This window comes from Fulvia fulva, chromosome 2 (genome assembly GCF_020509005.1).
Source record: "Fulvia fulva chromosome 2, complete sequence".
In the NCBI taxonomy this organism is placed as follows: Eukaryota; Fungi; Ascomycota; class Dothideomycetes; order Mycosphaerellales; family Mycosphaerellaceae; genus Fulvia; species Fulvia fulva.
In genome coordinates, this window is record NC_063013.1 from 5,986,755 (window position 1) to 6,008,055 (window position 21,301).

The 21,301-nt window shown below is 47.6% G+C and overlaps 4 protein-coding genes across 4 annotated transcripts; all 4 read left to right on the forward strand.

Annotated features, from left to right (window-relative positions):
• Nucleotides 1-246: 246 nt before the first annotated feature.
• On the forward strand, nt 247-2,883 carry CLAFUR5_03589 (Chromosome transmission fidelity protein 18; the record flags this gene model as incomplete). The annotated part of the gene is made up of 1 exon (XM_047902737.1): nt 247-2,883. The coding sequence occupies one exon, from the start codon at nt 247-249 to the stop codon at nt 2,881-2,883; it is 2,637 nt and encodes an 878-aa protein (XP_047758052.1).
• A 1,229-nt stretch (nt 2,884-4,112) lies between these two features.
• CLAFUR5_03590 (N-methyltransferase tcpN) lies at nt 4,113-4,973 on the forward strand (the record flags this gene model as incomplete). The annotated part of the gene is made up of 1 exon (XM_047902738.1): nt 4,113-4,973. One exon carries the CDS (start codon nt 4,113-4,115, stop codon nt 4,971-4,973), a length of 861 nt encoding a protein of 286 aa, XP_047758814.1.
• A 2,322-nt stretch (nt 4,974-7,295) lies between these two features.
• On the forward strand, nt 7,296-8,334 carry CLAFUR5_03591 (General amino acid permease AGP3; the record flags this gene model as incomplete). The annotated part of the gene is made up of 3 exons (XM_047902739.1): nt 7,296-7,572; nt 7,641-8,260; nt 8,308-8,334. The coding sequence occupies 3 exons, from the start codon at nt 7,296-7,298 to the stop codon at nt 8,332-8,334; spliced, it is 924 nt and encodes a 307-aa protein (XP_047758813.1).
• A 51-nt stretch (nt 8,335-8,385) lies between these two features.
• Nucleotides 8,386-8,955, forward strand: CLAFUR5_03592 (General amino acid permease AGP3; the record flags this gene model as incomplete). The annotated part of the gene is made up of 1 exon (XM_047902740.1): nt 8,386-8,955. One exon carries the CDS (start codon nt 8,386-8,388, stop codon nt 8,953-8,955), a length of 570 nt encoding a protein of 189 aa, XP_047758816.1.
• Between the last annotated feature and the right edge of the window lie 12,346 nt (nt 8,956-21,301).

The following is a 21,301-nucleotide window of genomic DNA, read 5'->3' on the forward strand; positions in this document are numbered from 1 at the left end:
CAGTGATACCCTGGCATTCTAGACGATAGAAGTTCTCAGCTACTTCTTGGTGTACAGTAGAGCATTAGGGAGCCGGCGTCCTGTTTTGAATGCAATGACCTATTATCTTTGACCAGACAAGTATAATGAAGTTGTGCACATGTACAGTGAAGATCGGTCTCGGACCGAGTCCGGCCGCATCGCCATCACGACGCGTGATCTCCGGACGCGTTCACTCCACCAGGTCAGCGCTTCTTCGTGCTGCGAATGAACATGACATCCTCTTATGAACTCGACGACGACGATAATGACGTGCCCGACAGTGATGACTTGAATGAATTGTACGCTGCTTCTACCGCCGCGACTGCCTTCTCCGACGACCTGGACGCTATCCACGCCGCCCAACGCGAGAACAAACGCGTCAGGCCCATTCAGCGAATCTGGCAAACGAACGACATCTTCCGTAGCGACCCAGCCTCGTCTCCCGTCCAGATGGCGAGTACAATGCCCTCTTCCCCCCCGCTGTCCCCATCACCCAAGAAACGCAAGCTTGGAGGCACCTTCACCGCGACGCAGCGACCTGCCAAAGCCCAGAAAGTGTACTACGGCATAGACATTCACCGACTGCTCGAAGATGCCCAGGCAGAAGCGAGCGTACCAAAGGCTGCATACCAAGCGCCCACGCCACCGGCTGAATTACCAGCTCCATCCACCAAGAAGTCATCATTGCTATGGACCGAGAAGTACCGCGCCAAGAAGTTTACCGACCTCGTAGGCGACGAGAGGACACATCGAGCAGTCATGCATTGGCTCAAGCGCTGGGATCAGATCGTCTTTCCTGGCTCTTATCGACCGAAACCAAAGGCCAAGCAGGATGAGGGTGCATTTGAAGAGAAGCTGCATCGCAAGATCCTCATGCTGACAGGCCCACCCGGGTTGGGAAAGACCACGTTAGCCCATGTATGTGCAAAGCAAGCTGGCTACGAAGTGCAAGAGATCAACGCGAGTGATGAGAGGAGCAGCACAGTTGTCAAGGGCCGCATACGAGACATGGTCGGTACAGAGAATGTAAAGGGTGTAGACACGAAGACAGTAGATGGGCGAACACGAAAAGCTGGTAAGCCGGTCTGCGTGGTGGTGGATGAGGTCGATGGAGTGGTTGGTGGCAGTGGCGGAAGCGGTGAAGGAGGTTTTGTGAAAGCGTTGATCGATCTCGTCACGCTTGACCAGAAGAACTCCAGTGCTCTAGGTACACTATCGCAAGCACCAGCCAGGAAGAAGAAGGGTGACCGATTCCGACTACTGCGGCCCCTTATACTCGTCTGCAACGACGTATACCATCCATCATTGCGACCGCTACGACAAAGCAATCTTGCCGAGATCATTCACGTTCGGAAAGCGCCCATACAGACTATCACGACCCGACTGCAGCAAGTCTTGCAAAAGGAGGGCGTACCCTGTGAGGGTGACGGTGTCCGCCGACTCTGTGAGGCGACATGGGGTGTGTCGAATCGCAAAGAGGAGCGCAATGGCAATGGAGCTGGCGAAGGAGATATGCGAGGTATCATGGTCGTCGGAGAGTGGGTTGCTGGAAAGCTGCGCAACACTGGCGATGGTAGCGCTCGATTAACACGTAAGTGGGTGGAAGAGCACGTCCTCAGCGACCTTCAACATGGCGGCGGCGCAGCACGAGCACTGGGCCGAGGAGGACCGAAAGACATTGTAGAGCGGGTCTTTCAAGAGGGCGCCGGGTTCCCAAAGTCTTCAGCAAGCGTGACGCCTCAGCATAATGCCGACATCGCCACGGTCAAGGGCGTTGCAGAAGGACTTCGAAGAACAGCGACCGAGCGCTTGCGAGAGTTGGTGGATACGCATGGCGAGTCTGATCGCATCATGACTGACTGCTTCTCCATGTACCCAACACGCAACTTCCAGGACAATGATCTGCTGTCAAAGCCTGATTCGGCATACGATTGGCTTCACTTCCATGATCGCCTGTCAAGCGCGGTCTTCAGCAGCAACGAGTGGGAGCTGGCGCCATATCTGAGCTCGCCAATTCTAGCGTTCCATCACCTCTTCGCTTCGCCGACAAGAGCACAATACGATCTGAAAGCTGGCGACGAGGACGATCAAACCATCGTACATCCATTCGCCGGACCCAGTGCATCATGGGCTGCGCATGAAGCCGAAAAACAGAACGCCGCGCATATCCAGACTCTGCAGGCTGCACTTTCGCATCCCTTGACTCGCCTCTACTGCTCGACGGCCGACATTGCTACCGAACTTCAGCCTTACCTGTTCCGCATGCTGTGCCCAAATATCAATCCGATCGTTGTTGGTGGCAGTGGTAAGGACAAGAGCATCGCCTCTGTCCGCAAAGCTTCGGAGCAGACACTTGTGAAGCGAGCCGTGAACGCCATGGGCGCCACTGGCGTGCGCTTCGACCGTGTCAAGGTCTCTCAGGACGAGGGCATGTCCTTTGGTCCGCAGCAATGGATATACCGTGTCGAACCACCTCTCGACACGCTTTGTACGTACGAGACAGGCGGCAAAGGCTTCGGCGATAGCGGCGGCAGGACTCGATATGCCGTTCGCCAAGTAATCGAGCAAGAATGGAAGAAAGAAGAAGCGCGACTCAATGATGAAAGTCGACTCGCAAGATTTGGCGTCGTTACCAGTGACACTGCACCTGCGAAGCGTGGCGGGATAGATGAGCTCGAGGCTCCCAGGAAACGCATAGCTCGCGACTTCTTTGGCAGGCCCATAGCGGTTCCTGCTGGAGGCGCTGTCGTGCCACAGAAGGAAAAGAAGTCGGGTTTGACGGTTTGGGTAACGTACCACGAAGGCTTCTCCAATGCTGTGCGAAAGCCTATAACACTGAAGGAACTGATGCAAGGTCTGTAGTGGTGTATGGCATGTCTGCGTACTGAAGGTTATATCTGCATCACAATCTTTCAAGTCGAGTCGGGCTTGGCTTGAGGCATTTCTGTCAGCATCAAGCAGATTACGTGCTGCATAATATTGTTGGGAGGTCTGGTGCACTTGAAGCAAGAGACAAGTCTTTCATCGACATTCGGAATGCGCGCGAATACCTGTTGTGGTGAGTGTTGTTTCCGTATACTTGGAGAACCCGGACCAGTTGTTGTCGAGACCGCGGCAGTTCGGTCTCCCTGGAAATCCGAGTCTGAAAGGGTTCGTTCACGATCACAGGTCAAAGAGCGTGGCTGCATTCGATCAGCATTCTCACCATCAAGACAGCTTGGTAGCTCAAGACCGACTTCTGATCGGCCGAGCATCGTGCGCACCTCGAAAGCATAAGATATACATCATCGGCGTTTGTCTGAACCCTTGTGTAGGTCGCAGGACGAAGCCTCGAGCGACATCCGGACCCAGGAATGGATTTTCGGACCAAATTGTTCTAACACCTGCTCTATGTTGCAGCTTTTCCGGGCCCGTGGATGAACAAGTCTACCGAGCTCCATCTCTATTAGGACACCAAAGCTTCATACCGTGTTCAGCGAGCTTTGATTAGTGGGTTGGAGCTGTCCAAAGTCAAAGATTGAGCAATAGCTAGTACCTAGCATGTCACGCGATTCCAGAGACGACAGATCCTGGACATGCCATCATTACTCATGCCGAAGCATACCAGATCGCTCAAGGAACACGGCACAGCTAGACAGATCCCGTGTCATGGAACATGATCTATGGTTGTGAGATCGCCCAGCGCCGCTGAAGTAAAAGCTTATGTACAGTCCTGGGCATAATTTTTACAACCCCTGTTCTTCCACCTTTCCTCATCAGGAAGGATGTATCCACTGCTTGGCGTAGCTCACCACCTGGTGTGTCCTCTATTGTTGGCTATTACTGCCTCGCAGCGGTCTCGCATACTCTTGCATATACGTTGTATGTCCTCAGGTGTAAGCTTGGCCCATTCTTGATAGTGAGATTGAAGGTAGCAACACCTCCTGAGATGGACATGAATAGCCGGAAGGGGTTAGCGTAAATACAGGGGCTGTAAAAACTATGCCCAGGACTGTATTAGTTCCGGGTAAGAGGACTTCACTTCCATATATCTATGAGCTTCCTCGCCCATGGCTTGGAGGTGTTCCAGTCGACATCCAGAATCACTTAACATGGCAGGATCAACTTTCAAGGACGCATACTCCTTGCCAAGAGATAAAACCGAAAGCATTCGCCTAGAGCACCAACATCGCCTCATCATCCAGAACACTGGCTTTGTCCTTCATCCCACCATCGCAGCAAATCTTCCAGAGGGTGCCCGGATCGCGGAAATCGCTACTGGCACTGGCATATGGATGCGTGATGTTGCCGCCACCGCTCCCTCTAGCTGGACCTTCACTGGCTTCGATCTTTCCGATGCTCAATTCCCACCCGCCGACCAACGAGGTGGACATTCCTACCAAATTCTAAACATTCTGGAACCGCTCCCGAAAGTTCTAGACTCAACCTTCGATGCCGTCCATATCCGCTATCTGATCTGCGCACTCTCTAGCAAGGACTGGATCACGGTTGCTCAGAACATTCTCAAGCTGCTGAAACCCGGTGGATATCTTCAATGGTTTGAGTCCGACTTCCCTCGCCTCAAAGCACTCCAGAGCACCGCAACACAGACGATGGAGTCAACAAAGACGATGCTCCATGCCTTTATGACCTTGCAGTGGGAGAACGATGTCGCTTTGATTGATGGGGTGAATCCGGAGCTGCGGAAGAACGTGGCCAAAGCTGGATTTGTAGATGTGCGGGAGGATGTGATTGCTTCTGATCGCGCGGCGGAGACGAGGAAGGAGCATACGTTGATTGGGTTGCAAGCGGTGAGTGCTGGAACTTTGATCAAAATGAAGCAGCAGGGGAAATGGGTGCATGATGAGCAATGGGTCCATGATATGTATAAGAAGGCTGTTGAGGAGATGGAAGGAGGAGTATATGTTAGGTGGGATATGCATGTGATTACGGGGAGGAAACCTAGTAGCTAAGGAAAGAGCCTGTCGAGCAATTACATCTCTGTCTGACTTATGCCTCATCCTCGTCCTTGACATCTGCTGCCGTCAAACGGACGTCGTTCAGCTTCTCGTGTATATCCGGTACACCTGCGGCACGCTCTTTCTCGAAACAAGCAAGGAACTTCTGCCAGCCTTTCTCATTCAACGCGTTCAGAGCCTATTTCGCTTCCTTCTCAGGTGTAACGCCTTCTTGAAGTGGAGGCATGAGCACTGTTTCAATGTAATTGCAAGCAGCTTCGACGCCGTGCACGCGTAGCGGCTTGCCTTTTGCGTTTACTTCCAGGACGTCCGAGGGCAGGTGACAAAGTTGATTGCCGCCCAGCGCCTCGACTCGTTATTAAACCAAAGGCCTACCCTTGAACACGCTAGCGTGTAGCTAAGTAGCAAGGCCGTGCCGATGCAGTCGAGCTTGTAGCGCGTCGCCGTATGTATGTATGTATGTATGTATGTATGTCGAACGGCCATGGCGCCCGTTGGACAGCGTTTTAAGTAAGTGAAGTCGAGACCCAAACCGGCAACGTACTTTATCATCAGCCCTTGGTCCTTCTTACAGCCTTCCCATTCGCCGATGATGTGACCGAGATCCTTCCCTCGCTTGATTCCGATGTGGAGAAAAGCTGCTGGAGGGGTGGGAACGGTGCCATGGGCTGCCATCTCATCAATTGATAGATCAGAGGGATAATAGTGTGAGTATGTGAGGAGGTCGGGGCACAGGGCGAACCAGATCGAGGAGACCTCGCAGTCCTTCCCACAGATTGGGTGGGCGACCGGGACCTTGACTTCGTCGTGAGCCGTCATCCTCCTGAATGCTTACCAGTACGCCTTCAAGACTCGTCCGGCGCTTCGACTCACAGAAGTGGAAAGGGTCTTAGAACTCGTGACGATACTCAATGAAGCCGCGGATGGCTAGAGTAAGGTCGCCGCTGCCAAGATCGACGCAAGACTTTGATTGCTCGACCTTGGGAATTCCATAGATCTGGGTAGCTCCCCGCCAGGAGTCGCCGGGTTCGCCTCGAGTCAGCGCATGTAGACAAGATTGGGCTGATAACGCCTGGCGGGGTCATCGAGGTCTCATGCGCTGGATGCTCGTTGGGCAAAGCACACTCTCAGAATGACAGTGATCTTTCGCCGGGATGCTCGCTTCGCTGACGATCGGCTGCTGCTCTTGCCACGTTCTGATCACATTCCATCAAACGTCGCCGCTCGGATGCCCAGTAAATGGTAGATCTCCCACCTCAGATCCCGTCTGCGCCACTTCAAACGTGCCATTCTGAGCCGACGAACATTCCGAGGTCTCCCAAGCGTCTCGATCAGAAGATAGCAATCAGCGCGTGTATTCTGCTGGTGCACATCCACCGTCGTGTTCAAGATCGAGGACTTGTAGTCGGGATCTGCGCGATTGATCAAGCGGAATACCTCAGTAATCTCTTGCCAGGTCTGCGATGCGGGAAAATTGTCGAAGTCACCTTTGAAGGTGGGAGAGATGTGGTCGTCCAGCCAGGCGGGAACAGGAGAGGCGCTGACAAGTCGGTATACGATGTGGGTCAGATATGCTCCGGAGCTATGGTTGTGGTCCATGTCAGTATTGGTAAAGTAGAACGTGCGTGCAATATGATCTAGGGCTGAGAAGGATCGCGGCGGATTCTGCAAGTCGTGGCAAGGACAGCGCCAAGGGCACAGCAAGGCATCGTGAAAGACATCTTTGGCTTGCCGAAGAACGAGGAGCGATGGTTTAGCAAGATATCTTAGCAAAGGATGTCAAATGTGTCTCCTTCTCCACGAGCACGAACGACCTTTTGTCCTGCTCAAGATCCGCATCAAGATCCGCATCATTCACATGCGCAACTGGAAGAGAGGATTGTTGCAGATACATGTACCGATGCCTGCATACGACGCCGCAGGCAGCTCACCATCTGCGGCATACGAAGCCTCCAAAAGAAACAGAACTCCATCAGCGTCATGCATTCGCCAGTACCACCACCAAGCCAAATGGTATCTGCGAGAGCGAGACATGCTCTCCAGTACGACGAGAAGAACTGGAACAACCCCCACCTCATTCTCTAGTCCTCGGCGAAGAATGCGGCTAACACGCTAAGTCATGGACCCCTGCCCTATCTGATCATCGCCCTCAACGATGGCGACATCGAAGAACTGCAGAAGAGTCTGCATGGTATCCCACGAGGCCACGCCACGGTAAGTATCGCATTCTCGACTTTATCACAATCCCTGCAGCATCTACTCTATGAACATATCTCTCTACTCTACATCTCTCCAGCCCTTGCAGCCTTCACAAACATGTTCGGTCGCAAACAGGCCGAAGCTACCGAGCATGGCTTCCAATCACCTGACCACGAGCACGATGTTCGTATCGGAAGGGAGGATATCGATCCGGACAGTGGCGTCAAGCGAGGGTTGAAGAATCGACATCTTTCCATGATGGCGTTGGCTGGTATCATTGGTCCTGGATTACTGGTCGGATCTGGCTCCGCGCTGCAAAATGGAGGTCCTGCTTCATTGATTATCGGGTTTGGAGTGATTGGCATTATCGCGTTCAGTATCATGCAGTCTTTGGGTGAGTCACGACCCTATACCCTGGTAATGGATCTTTTGTTGGGCTGGCCGAAAGAATGGTTGATAGAGGCTTTGCCGTGGCGGTTGGCTGGAACTACTTTATCATCTGGGCAGCCGTGCTAGCCAACGAGTATAATGTGATATCGTCCATCTTCGTCTTCTGGAGCGACAGGGTGCCTATCTGGGGATACTTCTTGATTTTCTGGTTTGCCTTCATGGCCTTTCAGCTGATAGGTGTCGAAGCATTTGGCGAGGCAGAGTTTTGGTTAGCGCTTGTGAAGTTGCTTGGACTCACCGCGTACTTTATCTTTGCCATCATCTACGCAAGTGGCGGCCTTATTGGACAGGATGGTGCTCTTGTTTCCCGCTACTGGAACGATCCAGGGCCTTGGAACGGTAATGGCTTTCGTGGAGTCGCAGCAGTCTTTGTTTTCTGCTCGACGTTCTACGCTGGTGTCGAATGTGTGGCAGTAGCAGCCACAGAGACCAGGAACCCAGGTGTCGCTGTTCCTCAGGCCATCAGACAGGTCTTCTGGCGGATCATCTTCATCTACATGAGGTCCGCGTTCTTCTTCGGTCTGACTTGCCCTGCCAACGCGGATCAACTTGTCGAAGGCGGCAGTCGTTCTCTCCAGAGTCCTATGACAGTCGCGATACAGATCGCAGGCTGGCAAGGTGGAGTGCATCTGGTGAGTATCACTCTGCCGAACCGAACGCCTCGTGCTGACATGGGCAGATCAACGCTTTCATCTTCATCACATGACTCAGTGCAGTCAACAGCTCCATCTACATCGGCTCGCGGACTGTGCTCTACATGGCACAAGGCGGGCAAGCGCCACGCTTCCTTGGCTGGACGAACAGAAGAGGCGTCCCTGTCTTTGCGCTTGTCTTGACGAACGCATTCGGCGCCCTCGCTATGATGAACGTTAGCACCGGCGCTGCGAAAGCTTACACCTACATCGTGAACCTGAGTGGTGTTTCGACGTTTCTCGTATGGGGTTCTATCTCGTTCATCCACATACGGTTCAGGACGGCGTGGCACAAGCAAGGGCGATCATCTGACGACCTGCCATACAAATCGCTACTCTATCCTTGGAACGCCTACTTTGGCTTGGGTGCCAACATGTTTCTGGCGCTTGTACAGGGTTGGACGACCTTGTCGCCATTCACAGCTGGAACTTTTGTGGATGCATACATTCTGTTGCCGTTGTTCCCTATTATCTGGTTCGTATTCAAGTTGATCAACAAGACGCACTTTTGGAGATCATGGGAGATCGACCTGGATTCTGGACAACGCGTGGATCTGGATAAGAAGAAGTCGGACTTCGATGATCGCAGTGGGAGACGTCTAAACTGGTGGCAGAGAGTCTTGAAGAGCTTCTGAGAAGACTTAATGTAACCCCCAATGTTCTTCTATGCAATGCCATCTCACCCTAGGTGATCTTCGCGAGCCTAGAAACTGCGGTTACCACCACCGGTTGATGTTCCTGCCATGATCCGCTGGCCGTCTGGCATGACAATGTCCCCATCCACTTCCTTCTTTGTCCAGAAAGACTTGACAGGCCATGCGTTTAGGAGCCCATTGCCACAGCTGTTGTACATGTACCGACATCGATCCCAAGACTGCACACCCTTGAGACGATAGTATCGAGCGCTGCAGCTACAGCTTACATGCTCGACCTCGACTAAGTCGCCCGTGTTGTTTCTTAGAAGTAGGGCCTAGCTTAGCGATATATATAGCGACACTTTTAATTAGTCAAAACTAATCCTACGTAGAGCCTATAAGTAGTTAGCCTCTCGCGCTAATACCGGGCCTACCTATCTATCTACTACACTACGATACTATATATATACCTAAGGCTAGCGATAGCGATAGCGATACTAATACCGATACCAATAGCGATAGTACGATAGTAAGTATATACTGAATACCTAGCGCTAGCGCCGTAGGTAGGGGGGAGTCTAGGGGGTCTCCCCTAGAAATAAAGAGATAGGTCTAGATATAACGTTATAGGTAGGAAATAGATTACGCCTAAGCCGGACGAAGAACTATAACTACTAGTAGTAGACCGCGCCGGATAAAGTAGAAGTAGATATAGAGTAGCTAGACGCGATAGATATATATATATATAATAGAGGTCGACGACGAGAATTACCTATACGTAGTATCGGCTACGAACCTCTCGTCTTACTACGAGAGAGCTAAGTATTCTTACGCTAGAGCGTCGTAGGCGCGACGGGCGCGTAACGTAGACAAAGCCGCGGCGAATAGAGGACTACTAGTAAAACGGGTATATAAACTATCCGACGAGCGTGTACTCGTGTCGGGAGCGAGTCCCTCTTCTTTCTACGTATAAGAAGGGCGCGGAACCGTGGCCTATACGCTCGATAGGACACCTCTAGTATAAGTACAGAATTTTCACCTCCGGAGACCGTAAACCGAGCGGGCTAAGCGACGAATATTAGACGAGCGGACTATAGAATAATAACTAAGCGGACTATACGACGGCGTCGAGCGGACTACGAAACAATCTAGTGTTTACTAGCGGGTAATACGGTAGATAGGTAGATACGCGACGAAGCCTATAAGGGCCTATTAAATACCCGGTATAGGAACGAGAGTTTTGCCTAAGGTACTACCTATCCTACTACATAACGTACCTAGTCTAGTATAGTAGATTATAACAAGGAAAAGACGATAGCCTAAGTAAGGAAAAGACGGCTATTAGGACGGGGAAAAGACGTATAATATAAGTAGATTAGTTCTATAATCGGGGAGGATCGAGGATAGGGTAATAAGGAACTTTATATTAGTTAGTAGGTAGAAACGTAAGGAGTACGCTACCCGGCGTAGAGTATGCCCCGAGCAAACCTACGAGGTATAGACGGCCGCTTTCTAGAGATAGGCTACGGTAACGCTAAGGTCGTTAAAACCTAGAGCGTAGTATATACTAGTAGCGACGGCTAATACTATCTATATAGCCCGAGAGGACGGATACGTATATCGGTCAATAGAGAGTACTAAAGGGCTTAGGTCTATAGAGGTAGATATTAGCTTAAGGAGTAAATAGGGAGGGAGAGCGTAGAGGAAAGCTTTTACTCCGAGCTAACCTCTCGAAACGAGGCTATATATAACGGTTTATAATCGTGTTAATATAAAGTAGCTAGGTACGTAGGAAAGAGGAGCGCGAGGTACGCCGAGGTTATATATAGCCGAGGCGCGCTAGTGATACGCGGTCACGTGACCTATATACTAGCTGACTATTTACTAGGCCTAGGGCCGTAATACTACCCCCCCTTCAAAATCGCGCTTAGTCCCTTAAGCTCGTATCATCGCTACTACGAAAGTAGTGTTATCCTCTATATCGTCATTTCTATTACTTCTATTATCTATTCTATCCGCTATCGTGTCGTCGTTACTACCTCGGCCGGTATTATCGTATCCTCCGCGGTAGCTAACCTAGCCTATATAAGTCGTGATTTCGTGCTTACCGTAGCGATTTACGAACTCCGCGAAAGAGTCCGTTATAGCTTCTATTACTTATATTAAGGAAGAGCTATAGTACCTATTACTAACTAATGTTAGCGGTGTAGCTATAGTTACTAAGTTAAGGGAAGATTACTATTCGCGTTAACGCTTATCTTATACTTACCTACCGTCGGTTATCTTACTTAAAGTAGCCGCCTACGGGTCTTTACTTATACTAGTCTTAGGCTCGTAGCTCTTAACCGGTAGTAGAGCTATAGGCACCTACGTGATTAGTATACGTAGTCCTCCTATAGTTACTAGGTTAGACGTAGCTATTAACGAAGCGTTTATAGTATCGCTAATTATAACGTCTTCGGGTATATCCTCGTTTAGAATCTACCCTAGTAGTAGTATAAAGCCGGCTAGCCTATCCTTCGTAGGATAGTTATAGTAGAAGTCCGCGATAGAGGCGGCGGTAGTATCTATTAACTCCTTAGTAGGCTCCTAAGTAGGCTTACTATAACTAATCTATTATACTAGATACTCGTATCGTCTCTCCTTCCTTCTACTACGTAGCGCTAGTCTTAGCGGTAGTATACTCTTTATATCTAGTATCGTATCTAGTAACTAATACGTACTTATATCGCTATTATCGTCTTCTACCTCTATAGGCGCTAGTAGTAGTTATACTTAGCCTAGTATCGGTTTGTATACCGGTATTAGTAGGTTAGCGTAGAAGCCGTTATATAAGTTACTTAGCGATCGCGGTAAATCTAGGCGATACGTATTATATAGTAGTACTTTAGTAATCGTATAAGGTCCGGTATAGCGTGTTAAGAACATATAGGCCGTAGGACAAGCATGTAGGTATAGGTGTGTTATATAACTAGATCACGTAATTAGGGTTTACTAGCCTATAGGCTAGTAAACATCCGGACACCTAGTATCTACCTACACTAACACTAGCGATACTATATATAGATATACGCTATCCTATTAGGTCCTTCTTCGTCTTTTATATAATCCGCCGTCTTCTACTACTACGTAACTCGTACCTATTTAATATAGCGGTAGTTAAGTTTCTTTAACGGGCTCTTAGTACGCTAGTTACGAGTACTAAGGTGTACTATATTACCTACTTCGTATCGTAGTACGATCGTACGGTGTTTATTTGCGTACTCGGCTTACGACGCTTATACTATCTCTATCGAGTCTCTTAGTTTATAGCGAAGCTCTTTTATACGCTATACGAAGGCATTTACTAATTCCGCGTCTAGGCGTTTTTTATATAGGAGTAGCTATATAGGCAGGTTGAGCTCTACATCCGCGTATCTCGGATTTTTACTAATATTAGCTATAAAGGGGCTTATACTAGTCGTTTTAGAGACATAGTTGTTAGCTATAAATTCTATAAGCGGTAACTAGTCCGGCTAGTCATCTTATATATAGCTAATGAATACTCGTAGATATTGCTCTATTATCTTATTCGTATTCTCGCTCTGTCTATCGGTCTTAGGATGATACCCGGTAGAGATCTTACGCTTGATCTATAGTAGTTTATAAAGACGTCCCTAAAAGGCTAAAATCTATTAAGGTCCGCGGTCCGATATAATCGTCTTTAGTAATCTATAGCGTAAGAAGATGTGCTTAATATAGACGTAGGCGATATATTTAGCTATTATTTCGAGAACTAGAATATAGTAGCGCTCCTTACCTAGTCTATTAGTTACCGTAAGCGCATTCTCGTACTATTGACCGTCGGCCGTACACTTCGCTCTAGGCAAGTCGATAACGAAGTCTATAGCGACATTATCCTAAGTATCGAAGGGGATAGGTAGTAGGGCTAAAAGTCCGTACTATAGTTCGTTAATACTACGGCTATTACGATATGTCCGGTAGGCGCGTACGAAAGATCTAATAAAACGGGTTATCCTTAGCTATATATAATATCGTAACACGAGCCTACTCGTAGTAGTCTTACCTAGGTGTCCGGCTACCGGTATATTGTAAAAGGCTTTGACTATACGTATATAGATAGTGTTCTCCTTATCCTCTATAGGTAGAACGAAGAGGCTATACCCGCTATATCTGTTTTTAATGTATATTATACTATCGACTAGCATTACGTACTTATCGTCTATCTTGTTCTTTCGGAGTAGTTTCACTAGTTCTCCTACCGCCAGTTAGGTAGTAGCTTCGACTACGTTATCTTGTTTATATAACTTGCTAATATCTACTACTAGGGCTTCGTCTATAACTACTCCTTCTACTTCGGATACGGATAGTCTTAGGATCTAGCTTACGCTAACCGATAGGAAGTGTTCTAGTTTTAGTAGTACCCTATCCTATTAAGTATAACGCGGATCTGACTTATTATATAAGATAGCGTCTTAGGAACGTCGAGTAAGGCTATCTAGCTTCGCTCCTTATACTCCTAGTCGGTATACGATCTTAAAGAAGAACTGTAATAAGAACTCGGCCTACCTAGCTTAGCGTCTATTTAGCTACTTAGATGTCATAAAGTATTCTAAGTTCTTATAGTCGCTATAGACGAGTATAGGGTAGCCGCTTAGGTCGGTAAAGTTCTCGAAGTCTAGTTTATCGATGTCGCCGGCTATTAGCTCTAGCTTCTATTCCTTAAACGCCTTAACGATTACGAGTAACTCCTTATCGTAGATGTCGTAGTTACACTCCTACGGGCCTATCTTTTTCGATAGGTATACGATAGGGCGGAGGATATTGTCCTCGTTATATTACGATAGGACTACTACGGTTATAAAGTCGCTTACGTTAGTCTCTAAGACGGTACGTCTTCCGGGGGTAAACATCGCTAGTACTATTCCCTTAGCGTCGGTAAATGCTTACTTTAGTCCTTCGAACGTATTCTAATATTCGTTTGTCTGGTACTAGGGATTGTCCTTCTTAGTTAGCTTTGCTATAGGCAGAACTATCTTGCTATAGTCCTTAATAAAGCGTCGATAGAAGCCTAAGAATCTATTAAACGTAAGGATATCTTTTACGTTAGTAGGAGTCCCCTATTTACGTATCGCTTATACCTTAGCTAGGTCTATTAATACGCTATCCTTACCGATAATTAATCCGAGGTACTTAGTAGACTAAGTATAGAACTCGTATTTAGAGATATCGAGCTAAAGGCCCGCCTTACCGTATTTACGGAGCACCTTCTTTATATACTCGATATGTTCTTCGAGCGTGTCGCTAAAGATTAGGATGTCGTCGAGGTACGCGGACGTAAAGTCGTCGAGGAACTCTCTTAGGGTATCGTTAATATACGATTGAAATATCCCGGGTACATTATATAGTCTAAACGGTATTACTAAGTACTCGAACTGGCTATACCGTATCGTAAACGCCGTAAGCCATTCCGACCCTTCCGCTATACGTATACGGTTAAAGGCGGCGATAATATCTAGCTTAGTAAAGTACTTCTTCCCTATAATACGGTTAAGTATGTCCTACATTAAGGGTATAGGATACCTAGATTTTATCGTACGTTCGTTTACCTATCTATAGTCAATATAAACTCTAAGTCCTCCGCTAGGTTTCTTAACGATAAGTATAGGTAAAGATACGTCTGCCCTTCCTTCGTATCTACGGATGCCCTTCTAGGCCAATTGTTCTTAGACCTAATAAGCTATTACCTCGTCCTCTTAGTTTGATATACGGTAAGGTCGGCTAAAGGGCGGAGTCACGCTAGGCTTTAGTTTAATCTTATAGTCGATACCTAGCCTATACGGTAGAAGCTCCTTCGTATCTTACTTAGAAAAGACGTATATAAACTCGTAATAGATAGGTAGGAGGTGATCCTTCGGATCGATTGTCTCCTCCTTTTTCTTTATAAACTTGTTAATATTAGACTATACGTATATCTTATAAGCGGACAGTGTCGGGCTAGTACGCTACGCTACTAGTACGAACGCCGCTACTCGAGTATCTAGTCGTTCGATAGTCTTGTTATCGGATAGTATCCTATAGCTAGTATCGGGCCTATATACTACTACCTTACGTATATTTAGAGTACTTATAGTATAAGCTATTAAAGGGTCCGTTACGCGGAGATCCCCTAGTGACTATTATTCGTTCTTATCGTAAATAAATATTATATATACTTTAGCTCCCTTTTGCCTAGCTATTCTATTAATAGCCGCTTCGCTAACTTCCTAGATATCGATATCCGGTAGTATTGGTACGGGCGGCGTCTCGGTCGATGTCTCGGACTTAGGTCGTTACTTTATAATTACGTCGGAAGTTATAGTCTAGACTAGATCTCCTTTATCGTCTTCTTTAACGGTAGCTTAATATAGTAATCGGGTCTTTAGAGCTACTTCGAAGCTTTGCTTAGTAATTATAGGCTCCTACTTATCGTTAACACTCTATACCTAGACTAGCTTACCGCTCTATAGGTAATATTCCTTATAGTACTCCGAGTCGAGGGTTATTATACTAGAGGCAAAGTAGATACCTAGCTAATATTTATCGTGCTAAGGTCTACCTAGTACTATATCGTATTCTAGATAAGTAACCTAGAACGTTCTCGTTTTTCTATAGCTATTACTAAGCGTGAATTCTATAGTTATACGGTGTTCGATCATTTCCGTAGCTATAGACCTATTAGCTAATCCGAGTGCTAATAGGTTATTAAGCTTAGTTAAGGGTAGGTTGTGTTTACGCGTATAAGAAGAGTCAATATAATCTAAGTTAGTACTATTATTAAGGAAAGTCAATGTATATTGCCTATTAGCTACGCCCGGTATTACTAGGTATAAGCTAATAACTAGGTTATATTCTATTTCTACTATCCTAAGAATATATAGATAGATAGATTTGTCATTCCCCTGTTCTAGGACCCTATCCGGCCTATATAGGTATATATCTATTGTTATATACAAAGGGAAACCCGAATAGGTAAAAACCCTTCCCGCCCCCGACTACTCCTTATCTAGATTAGCTTCCCCTCTGAACGTTCGTAGTCTATATCACTACCCCGTTAGCCCCCGCTCCTAGCCGGTCTCGTCGCGCTACGTCGTGTCCTCTCTTCCTATACTACTCCTACTAGGCGGTACTGTTCTAGCCAGCCCTTCTTAAGTATCTAGTTCGTAATACGCCGTAGGCCCTTAACGCTATTAAGAAGTGCCCTAATCGTCCGGTTCCTCGCCTTTACTATCTACTCCCCCCTTCCTAGCGACTACCTCGGACAGACGAGGAGTACGTACCGTACGTTCTAGGAGCGATAGCCGTAGGGGCAGCTAGTATTCGTGTATCCTAGAACCTTCCTCTATAATAGGTACCCCTAGAGGCCGATATGTTCGCTTCGTAGTTAGGTTACTATACTACTCTATACCCTCGTAAGGCGGTAGTAGATAAGCTTCGGGGGGTACTTAACCGCGGATTTTGTAGCTAACTATTCCTTAGGTTATCCCGCTAGCTAAGGGCGTCCACTATACCCTACAACCTAGTTGTTCTACCTCTCTTTCTATAGTTACTCTATAAATAATTTCTTACCTTCCTATTATATTACTAGCTATTCGTCCCTTACCCGGTAGTCCGGCTCGTTTCCGGGTCGAATGCCCTTATACGCTAGTACTAATTCGCGGGCCCTTACGACTATACTAGCGATGACCTTCTATACTAGATACTATGCCGACTTACCTAAGTAGGAGGTCCGTAGTCCCTAGATATATAGGTCGATTAGCGGTATAGCGGTCTCGTACTTAAGTATCCTCGTTAGTATCGACTTATATACCCCGGTGACCTTCCTTAGGCATTAGTTTTAGATCTTCGCTAGCGGCGCGACGAGTCCCTTCGATAGGCAGGCCCTCTCGCCTAAGGACTATACTTAGCTACTATAATTAAGGACTAGCCGTATAATAGCCGTATATAGAAGTCGTAACTACCGGAAGTCCGCCCCCTATATAGACGTAGTAAGCCTCTAGTATAATGCTATATTCTGTTTAGCTTTCCGTAATATTGCTTATACGTACTTCCTCTACCGTAGCGCCGGGTCCACCTATAGTCCGAGGATCCTAAGCTAATTTGCCGGGTTAGTCGTGTGCCCCTATATATAGATAGAAGCTTATATATTGTAGAACCGTGGCCGGCGCGTAAAGTGTATTAGATTGTACTTTTCTAGGGTAAACCGAGCCCCGTACCTCCTAGCCTAGTCCTCGTAGATCTTGTGCTTCTCTTCTAGTAGCCTATAGTTCTCCTTAGTCGAGGAAGACTACGCTAGGATGTTCGTATCGTCTACGAAGCCGCTAGTAGCGGTGTTCTAGGATTCTAGGGCTAGGAGTAGCGTCGCTATAAAGAAGAGGAATAGAATAGGTACTAGCGTTAAGCCTTATAAGATTCTAGTATAGACTACTTAAAATAGGCTTCTATACTAGCCGACTAGGATCGACGTACTACGGTTTTGGAGGTAGGACCGTACGAAGTTAATAAGCTACTTAGGGAGTCCTTTCGACCTTAGGATATAGAGTAGCCGCGGGTATAACACGTAGTCGAAGGCTCCCGATATGTCTAGGCTAAGTAAGGAAGCCACCTTATCCCTATTCTTATACTAGATAGTCTTTACCTAAGAGGTGATAAGTTCTATCGCGGATAGCGTCGATCGCTATAGGCGCGTACCTATCTAGGTGTCCGGGAGTAGGGAGTGTTCCTCTACCGCCTCGGAGAGTCTCGTTATAACTAGCTTCTTAAGCGCCTTCCTAAGAGTATTAAGGAGCGCAATTAGGCGGTACGACTTCACCTACGTATAGTCTTCCTTCTACGGCTTACGTAGGACTACTGTCGTCGATTGTTTAAAAGCTATCGGGTAGTATTTGGTCTGTAGGTAGGCGTTAAAGATCGCTATAACTACTAGGGCTAGTTAATCTCTATACTTCTTTAGTAGCTCGTTTAGGATCCTATCCGGCCCCGGGGCTTTCTTCGCCGGTAACTTCCTTAGTATAGCGGCAACTTCTCCCTCGGACACCTCCTATTAGACCGCGATACTAGGGGCTAGGGGAGTAGAGCTATTTATATCGCTTAGATTAGCCTCGACTAGAGGCGGGAAGAACTTGCTAGCTAGTAGACGCGCCTTAGCCTCGGGGTCGCTAACCGGGCTACTAGGCGATTATAGCGCTAGGATAGAGAAGGAGGGGCCCTATATAGGGTCCTATCGGGCCTATTTCGCTAGCTTCTATATCCTCTCTAGCTTGCCGGCGATTTCTTCTACTATAGCCCTCTAGCCGACTGCTTTCTCCCCCCGTATTATAGCTTTCTTCTATTAGTATGCCTCCCTATATACGTTCTAGGCCTCCTCGCTATAGCTGCTCGTCTATACCCGGCGGGCTCTCCTTACTTCTCTTACTACCGTAGTGTACTCCGGCGTCTAGTATAGTTTAGACTATATCGTTAGTTAGGTAAGCGGAACGTTAGATTCCCTCGCCGTAGCTAGTAGAGTACGTAGCGTCCCGTACGCCCTAGGTTACGTATCCTTTATATCGTTCTCGGCCCTAGGGCGCTTATACCTAACCGCCGCTAGTTAGTTCCGGTATAGGCTAGCCTTACGGTCGCCGTAGAATCTTAGGGCGACGGTTCTATTTGTGATTGCCTTGTTTTTCGCTAGTTTCCGCTATAGGCATTCCGTACTATACGATAGGTAGTGCCCCGGACAGTTCGCGTACCGTCTCGTAGTCGATGTATAGTCCCTAGATATATAGTCTCCTATATAGTTCGAGCAGGCCTACTTATTTATACACGTGTAGGTTTAGTGTCTATACTGTTAGTATTTAAAGTATTAGAGGACACGAAAGGATAAGGAGTACTTTTCTACTATCTTAAGGCTATATTACTAGACTAGGCCTTGTTCTATCGCTAGATCCGCCGCTTTCGCGTCTTATAGCTATACTATTAGCGCCGAGGCCTTCTTGCCTTCTAGCCATTTCCTATAGAGCCAAGTCGCCTTCTAGATTAGAGAGTTAAGAGTGACCGGGTTGTCCTCTTAGAGAGCGTATAGGTGACCCTAGTTAGTTAGGTCAAACTCCTTAGGTATATCGTGGACTAGGATCGTAAATTGTTTCGTTAAGACCTTCGCTAATGCCGTAACCTTAGATGCCCACTATAGCTATACCTCTAGGTACCTCCTAGTAGTAGTAGAGCTAGTATAGATCTATAGAGTGCCGTTAGACTATTAGTTCACTACGACTACTCCTAGTTAGTTAATTCGTTAGGCGAGCTCCTTGTTCGATAGCTTCGTAACTTCGGCCTAGTCTTCCTTTACTATAATACGGATCGTAACTATATCGTACGTTAGGCGGGGGCCTAGTGTCAATACCGCGACCGATACCTAGCTATAGGGGTATTAATTCCGGGTGGCCTTAGTAATCGCCTAGGACGTCGTCCTTATTTCTTATTACCCTCGGTAATACGATAGTATAAGCGCCGTACGTAGCTAAGTGATCATGACCTATAGAGACCGGTAAGGGAGCTGATCGTTAGTTTCTATACTTTTTACGTCCTCTATAAGTTGCTACTAGTTGTCTTAGGGGGGCTTCGCCTATAGGGCCGTAGGCGCCGTTAGTACCGTAGCCTATACTACTATTGCCTAGGAGTTACCTAATATAGCTAGGCACCTCCGCGGCGTTTAGAGCTAAAGAAATAGGGTAAAGAGAGCTTTAAGCTGTCTAGATTAAATGAGGTAGAACTCCCTTAGTCCTAGGGGTAATAGCGATATAGTTACGATCCGTATTATCCCTAAGAATATATAATAATAGCTTAAGTCCTTCTAGTAGAGGCTCTACTAGTAGTACTTCTCTTAATTCTTCGTATAACTGTTCTTGTTTATATCTACTTACTTCTACGCTTAAGTAGTAGACTACGTATTTCCCGCCGGTAATTCGACGACGTTAGTACCGCTAGCGTTAGTACCTAGACGTACCGGCATTTCGTACTCGAAGAGCTCGTAGGTACGCTACTATAAGCGGTAACCGGGCTTACGGTAGTTCTTATAGAGGCTCTCGCGTATATAGCGAGTGTTCTCGGCTTTGTCTAAGGTCTTACCGAGACTACTCTTAAAGGGCTTAGGACGGGTCGACTAGGCCTTACGAGGTAGCTTACCGGGAGCTACGCCTACTAGCTTATCGTCCTTATCCTTACCGTCCTTCTTATTGTCCTTCTTATTATTCTTAGGCTTCTTATTACGGAGGGAGAGGCTGTCTAAGATCTTAAAGTCTTTATCGGCTTAATAAAGGTTATTATTAAGATGTAGTATCTTAAAGGGAGTCAATAATTAGGAAGTGATCTAGTAGCCTAAGGTATCTACGATAGCTTAGCTTATAGGGAGATACCTTCTGTCAGGGCGAGAGCCTGGCCTGTGAGATGCAAGGGTGAAAGCGAGAATGCAGGTGCGAAGTGCAGATGCAAAAGGGTATGGTATGATTGCTACACAAAACAAAAGACGAAGAAAGCAAGAGAGGCCTAGGGAAGGCCAGATATTTATACGCGACCCTCGCGAGTGCGTGTCCCCGCATCAACAGGGCTAACCCGTGCGAAGCCGCGCTCAGCAGCTTTGCTCAAAACCTTATTCCAACCTGCCCTACGTTCCGAGTCTTCCACGTGCTTCAAGGTTTGGTAGAGGGGTGAATTTGGAGGGCTGGGTCCCGTAGTGAATGTTGCGGGGCATGTGATTCTTGGCGCTCACACACCAAGCTGGACTGTCACTTCTTGACGACTTCTGAGCGCTCTGAGGCTCTTCTGTCCCCACCTTCCGTACACTCTGTGGGGAGACCATGACAGTAGCCCCCCCGAACAAAGCTGAGTTCCTACGAAGCCGTAGTAGTTCCACATATCGAGGATGTTCAGCTTCAGTACCAGGCCTAGGCCTGATGTCATGGTCGATACACCATTGGTAAGCCCCGTCGAAGAGCTCAGATTCGAAGAGCCTGCCGATGTTGACTTCTGGGCCGTCTGCGCGGGCGTGGTATTCTTCGATTGCTTGACGATTGAAGATGATATGTTGGATAGGTTCCCATGAGGTATCCCACTCAGGGCAACCTTGCCATTCGACTTCATACTTGATCGGCGGTAGTCCTTCAACGTCGTTAGGCTCTGCGCGGATTCCCCGGATCTTGCGGACGGCATAGTCGTCAGAAGGTAGGTTAATAGGCTCGTCGACTTCTACTTCATCGGGAGGACCTGGCATGTCTTGGTTTTGGTTCGGGAATGGGTCCTCAGCCGACGGCCGAAGGCGTACGGGATGGAA